The sequence below is a fragment of the Saccostrea cucullata genome, unplaced genomic scaffold (assembly GCF_032062105.1).
Source record: "Saccostrea cucullata isolate Sc308-1 unplaced genomic scaffold, CSIRO_AGI_Scuc_v1 ctg4461, whole genome shotgun sequence".
Lineage (NCBI taxonomy): Eukaryota > Metazoa > Mollusca > Bivalvia > Ostreida > Ostreidae > Saccostrea > Saccostrea cuccullata.
In genome coordinates, this window is record NW_026919283.1 from 129,523 (window position 1) to 135,587 (window position 6,065).

A 6,065-nucleotide genomic window follows, 5' to 3' on the forward strand; every position below is an offset into this window, starting at 1 on the left:
CTGGTAAATTACATCCGGAAAGGACCTAGGGTCGTAACGTACATTAATTAACTGTCGAGTCAAAAAGTTGAGATTTAGTACACAGTTCATGTCTCCCTGATAAACCATGTTAGTCAGCCTCATGTTGAAATCATAAAATGATAAATACCCTTTCCGAGTATAATATGAATATATAACAAATCGGAAACATGTTTAACAATAACACAGATCATACAGCAAACAGAAATCATGTTTAACAACTTCATTTATTGACATGTTAATGAATAAAACTACATTTTACACCCCAAGCGCATGTAATATGTGATATATCGAAAAAGGTTTTACTGCAAAACGATTCATAATGAAAGAGAAACAATACTGATAAAACAGGTCTGGACGATTTCTAAATATGGAAGTCAAGAACGATAACCGAAAGTTGCTATAAATGTACATCAAGTACACGTAATTATTTTTCTGTCCAATCAGACAACAGCATTTTTACACACCCCGAAACATATTTTAAAAGAACAAAAGAAAACACGTGCTTTTGTTTTTTTCCTCAAAAAGATTTTTTTAACAAAAGATCTGTAGAAGTAAGATGAAAACTTTTGAAGAATAAAGTATTCCCCACATTTTTACCGTGAACAACCTTGACATTTTTATCTCGGTAAAGAAAAAAAATAATGCACGATAGAATGTAATCGTTAACAGAGTTAAAGATCGCACCAGCAAGTTTTTATTCAGTTCAATTATAACATTTACCAGAATATATCATATGATGGTAAATATAATTTTGCTAAGCCGTCCGATTTTCATCGATAATGCTTAAATTCCATGTGTATAGATCAACTCACAGAAGTGTTTATCGTATGGAGTATGCACATATAGTTTTGCATTATCACGGGTTTCATGAGCGCCGAATACTTAGCTAAGCAGACTTTAAATGGGCATAAGGAAAGACGTTTAACGTGAAGAAAAGAGAATCCTGTAATTATACATGTACATGAATGCGTTTTATCCCAATATCTTACCTCGCATATCAGAAACTGCATGGAATACTAGTATTCTGTAATAAACACTCAAAAATAATACAGACTGTTATCTTTTCGACAAGATTTTTATGTCAGGCTCTAAAAATTTAAAATTTACCGTATTTATATCAATTTTTTAACGTAAGTAAACTTTTCGGATTGCTATAACTCCTATAGACAGATTTTTTATCCCACTTAAAACGTATTCCAAGCTTTCAAGTCGTGTTTGTTCACGGTAGAATTGTCGGATCAAGTATAGTATACGGATATGTAGTTCCTGTGGATTCACTCATATTGAAAAAGGAGTAAATAGTCCTCTGAACTGTATATAGTTATTTTAAATCAAAAATATTAAATATTTATTATTTGCATTTAACTCAATTTATTGAATTCATGAATATTCATAGGTATTCATATGAATACATAAAAATATAAACTTACATAAATATATATTATTTTGCACTGTAATATCTAATTGAAGTCTACAGGTAAACAGGTCTACAAGTCAACAGGTCTACAGGTCAACAAGTCTACAGGTCGACAGGTCAACAGGTCTATAGGTCTACAGGTCAACAAGTCTACAGGTCAACAGGTCTACAGGTCAACAAGTCTACAGTTCTACAGTTCAACAGGTCTACAGGTCGACATGTGTACAGACTACAGCTTAATATAGCACCCACTAATAATGATATTTTATAATTATAAAAAAAAAATTTCACAATATTCCCAGTCAACATATAAACTCATTCATCTCTGATTGTGTATGTTTCTGCATAACAAAAAATATTTCACAATCTTCCCAATCACCATAGAAATTCAATCATCTCCGATTGTGGATGGTTCTGCATAAGAAACGCCTTAACATCTGCTCCGATTGTTGAGTCGTCATTGAAGTTGGTCCTATAATTTTCAATACTAATGGCTGCGGTGGTCAGCATCTTCTGATGTTCCCCAATTTCTTCGTCTATGCAGTTTGGATGGATCTTCATGAAAAAATCTTTTTTCCCTTGCCTTGTCTTTAATGCTTTCAATTTCCCAAATCCCAACCTTTCCAAATGCTCTAGTTCAACTAAAAATATGTATTGTAATTTTAATTATAAAACATATATATTACCATATACATACATGGTTGTATCATTGATTTGATAAAAAATAGCAATCATATATATTCTAAATCAATGAAAATATGGGAAAACTTTCAATAGTATTTAATTATGTTACGTATATAACTATTCCCCTACATTGAGAATACAGTGTTTATAATTTTTTCTATAGATATAAATACGAAATTCCTTCAAAATTAAAACTAATTTTTCAAGAAATATTGAACACTGAATATTATATTAATTGGCATTACTATATTTTGTTAACAACTTATGTCACTTGCTTCGGTTTAAGTTAAAACATGTTAGAATGCACAATGGAATGACATTAACACTAATGAGTATACAAGTACATCTTATAAAAAGTGTGAATGAAAATTCAAATTTGTATTAAAATTTTACATCATATCATTTAATGTTTTACAGTTTAATTCAATGATATTTATTGCATAACTTACTTCTGATATTCTGGGATAAAGATCCCTTAAGATGCTGCTGCAAATATCTTATTGACACACAGGGGCTCTTTGCCTTGCATACTGCCTTAAAGACTCTTTCCCTAAAGGACATCACCGATTTTATTCTTAAATTGGAGACTTCTTTCTCAAATGCTTGTACTGACTGAAATAACAAGATAAATACTTAAATCTAAATACGTTTTCCTATGCTCAGTAAATATACATTATATGTAAACTATGCTATTTATCTAATAAACATATCTTAATTGATGACAACACATATATATGTATCATCTGTGTGAGACAGAAATTAATTAAACCGTGATGCGCCACAAATATAAGTAGTGTTGGGGGGGGGGGGTTTATATATTAACTTAATCATTTTGATAAAAAATACAAATATTTGACCCTTTCATATTCTACGTGCACATGTCCTCATCCATATTATCTTTTTAAATTGACCACAATAATATAACAAACCTGTACAAAAATAGCCTTCTGTTGAGAAACCGCATTATATAAAACCATGGCCTGCTTCAATGTTTCCTCAGTAATTTCTGTAGGTGTTGGAGTTAATCTATTCTCCATAGCTCCAGTCAGGTTATGTTGCAGGATGTGTAGAGCAACTGCCAATCTCAAAATATGTGTTGTATCCTTACTAGTAATTGTGGACGACTCCTCAGATGGATCGTTCTGAGACATTGAAGGTTCATTGTTTTCCTTATCATCTTCTAAAAATAATACATTTTATAAATTGTATTAATTTCATTTATAACTACATGCATTATTTAATTATTTTTTCTAGATTTTTTTTAGAACTACAATCTTAATTAATATTTTTAAAAACATTATTTAAATCTATTTGTAAATACATTATTCATTCACTAATAATATCGTTATAATTATTTTGAGTAAAAATAAACAAATTATAAATTAAAATAATTATACACATTGTAATTTGAGAAAAAAATCAAAACATTTCATACCTTCATCTGAGCCATATTTTCTACTTATGAACTCTGCATACGAGTCAGTCATTGCGTCAAATTCTTGCTCTGCAACTTCTGAGAGAGTGTACAATTGCCCTTTAGTATGTTCTTCGTAAACTTTTGTCAATATTTCGGCAAAGTCCTGCACATTTGAATCTTTTAGTATCTGCATGTTTTCTTTTGTTACTGCCGATGTGTTAAATATAGGTTTTGAAACAAAGAACAGAAATCGGTCAAGCAAACCATCATCTCCTCCAAGATGGAATAATTCGGAAAGCAGGGGATGGGGTTGAATAAACAAGCAAATTGACATTGACGTTTTCAAGAAACCTCTGTTTCCGGATACTAGGGTTGCCGTGTCTCCTTTCCCGCCCCACATTTTGCATAACAGTGAACGTTCGCCCTCTCCTTTCGATTGCTTTACATTTATGGATGTTAAGAAACGGTGTTCCTCATCACTGGTAATTAGACCGTATCCGTTGTTGTCTATCTGATGCTTCTGTAAACCAGCGGTTGTATATGTTTCCAGTTGCAGATTCACCCCGTGCTTCTTTCTGATTTTCTCAATTACTGGATCTACAACTCTGTAAAATGTGTTGCTTTTTCCTCCACCGGGCGCGCACACAGAGATTATAAACTGGTTAAGAACTGTGGTATATTCACTGCTTCCCACAGTAACTTTACTTTCTGGTCCGGTCAGTGCCGCAACTAAGGATAATAAGCTTGCCGTAATTAAAGTTTTAGAACAATTCGTCGCCTTTTCGAACACTGTCAACCAGTTTTCAATTTCTTCTGAAAATACATTTTTCCATGGAATTTTAACGCTATATGAGTTCTTGTAAATTTCAAATACATCCTCCGTTCTAACTTTCTTCATCGCTGCCATCGCTTATCCAAAGTGTCTTTGAAATGAAACGTTTCTATTGTGACGTCATAATATAAGTAACGTTATGGATACATAATATTTTTTGTAATAAATACATAGTAACGCTATGGATACTTAAAATTTTATTCAGCAAAGTTTTCGATACTCTAAAGATTCTTATACTGGTTCTATTTTTTTTTTAAAAAATGGATACCAATTCCGAAAATTCGAAACGGGCTCCGAAAGCTTTTGAATTTTACAAAATTATTTCCAATAAGGAAAATTTAATATCATATTTAATGGAAATAAGCATCTTACAAAAACATATGGACTGTGTATTATGTGGATCGGAAATGAATTTAGTCAAGCGAAAAGATTTATCAGATCAGGCTCAATGGAAATGCCCATGCTGTATTTCATCTTGTTCCATTAGGAAAAATTCAATCTTTGAGGTAGGAAACATCTTCAATAATATATGAAAAAAAAATTGACCCATAAAGATTCAAAACAAATAATTATTTTATTAAAACATTATCAATTTATTACACTGTTATTCTAAATTTTATAAACTATTTTCAATTTTTCACAGAATTCCAAATTATCGCTGGAAAAACTCACGGAAATATTATATTACTTTGGAATGGATTTTCAAATTTATGAAATTGAAAAACTGGTTGATGTTAATCATGGCACAGTTATAGAGTGGTTTCGCAAATTACGATCGATGACATTGCAATTTTTAAAGAATGATCCAATTACACTTGGAGATAGTATGGGAATTATAGAAATTGACGAAAGCTTATTTGGAAAAAAAAGAAAATATAACAGAGGAACAGGAAGACAGAATACGTGGGTTTTTGGTATGGTTGAAAAGGGAACCAGAAAAGTCATTTTTCGGGTAGTGGAAAAGAGAAATAAAGACACTCTTTTACCTATAATTAAAGAATCTGTTTCCGAAGGTTCTACAATTCATTCAGATTGCTGGTCAGCATATAACACTTTGGTTGCAGAGGGATTTGTGCACAAAACAGTCAATCATTCTAAAGAATTCTTAGCCAGCGATGGAACATGTACCAACGAAATTGAAGGCGTTTGGGGTATTACGAAAAACAAAATCAAGAAAATGAAAGGCATTCTCCACGACAAGATCCAGGATTTTCTGCATGAATTTTCATATAGATATCGATACGGATTTTCAAATGGCGATGTTTATCAAAAACTTATCGATGACATCGGTCATACCGTTTCCAATTTCTAATACTGAACAATATATTCATCTCATATAAATTGTTTACATTTTCATTTCCTACCTCATTTACACAATGACTTCTCAAAAAATTTGTAAATTGTCCAAAAATTATAATCATCAATCTGAATTTTGTATACTATAATATCTAGGAAACATTGAATCCCTTGTTTTTTTAGACCTGTCGACCTGTACACCTGTAGACCCGTAGACCTGTCGACCTGTTGACCTGTAGACCTGTTGACCTGTAGACCTGTTGACCTGTAGACCTGTAGACCTGTAGACATGTAGACCTGTAGATCCGTAGACCCTTAGAGCCTTACACCTGTAGAGCCGTACACCTGTAGACCTGTAGACCTGTTGACCTGTAGACCCGTAGACCTGTAGATCCGTA

The 6,065-nt window shown here is 32.2% G+C and overlaps 1 protein-coding gene across 1 annotated transcript; it reads right to left on the minus strand.

Moving 5' to 3' along the window:
- Positions 1-1,747: 1,747 nt before the first annotated feature.
- On the minus strand, positions 1,748-3,102 carry LOC134228968 (uncharacterized). The gene is made up of 3 exons (XM_062710672.1): positions 3,052-3,102; positions 2,572-2,734; positions 1,748-2,079 (listed from the first exon to the last, which is right to left on the minus strand). The coding sequence occupies exons 1-3, from the start codon at positions 3,097-3,099 to the stop codon at positions 1,814-1,816; spliced, it is 477 nt and encodes a 158-aa protein (XP_062566656.1). The 5' UTR covers positions 3,100-3,102; the 3' UTR covers positions 1,748-1,813.
- Positions 3,103-6,065: the final 2,963 nt, after the last annotated feature.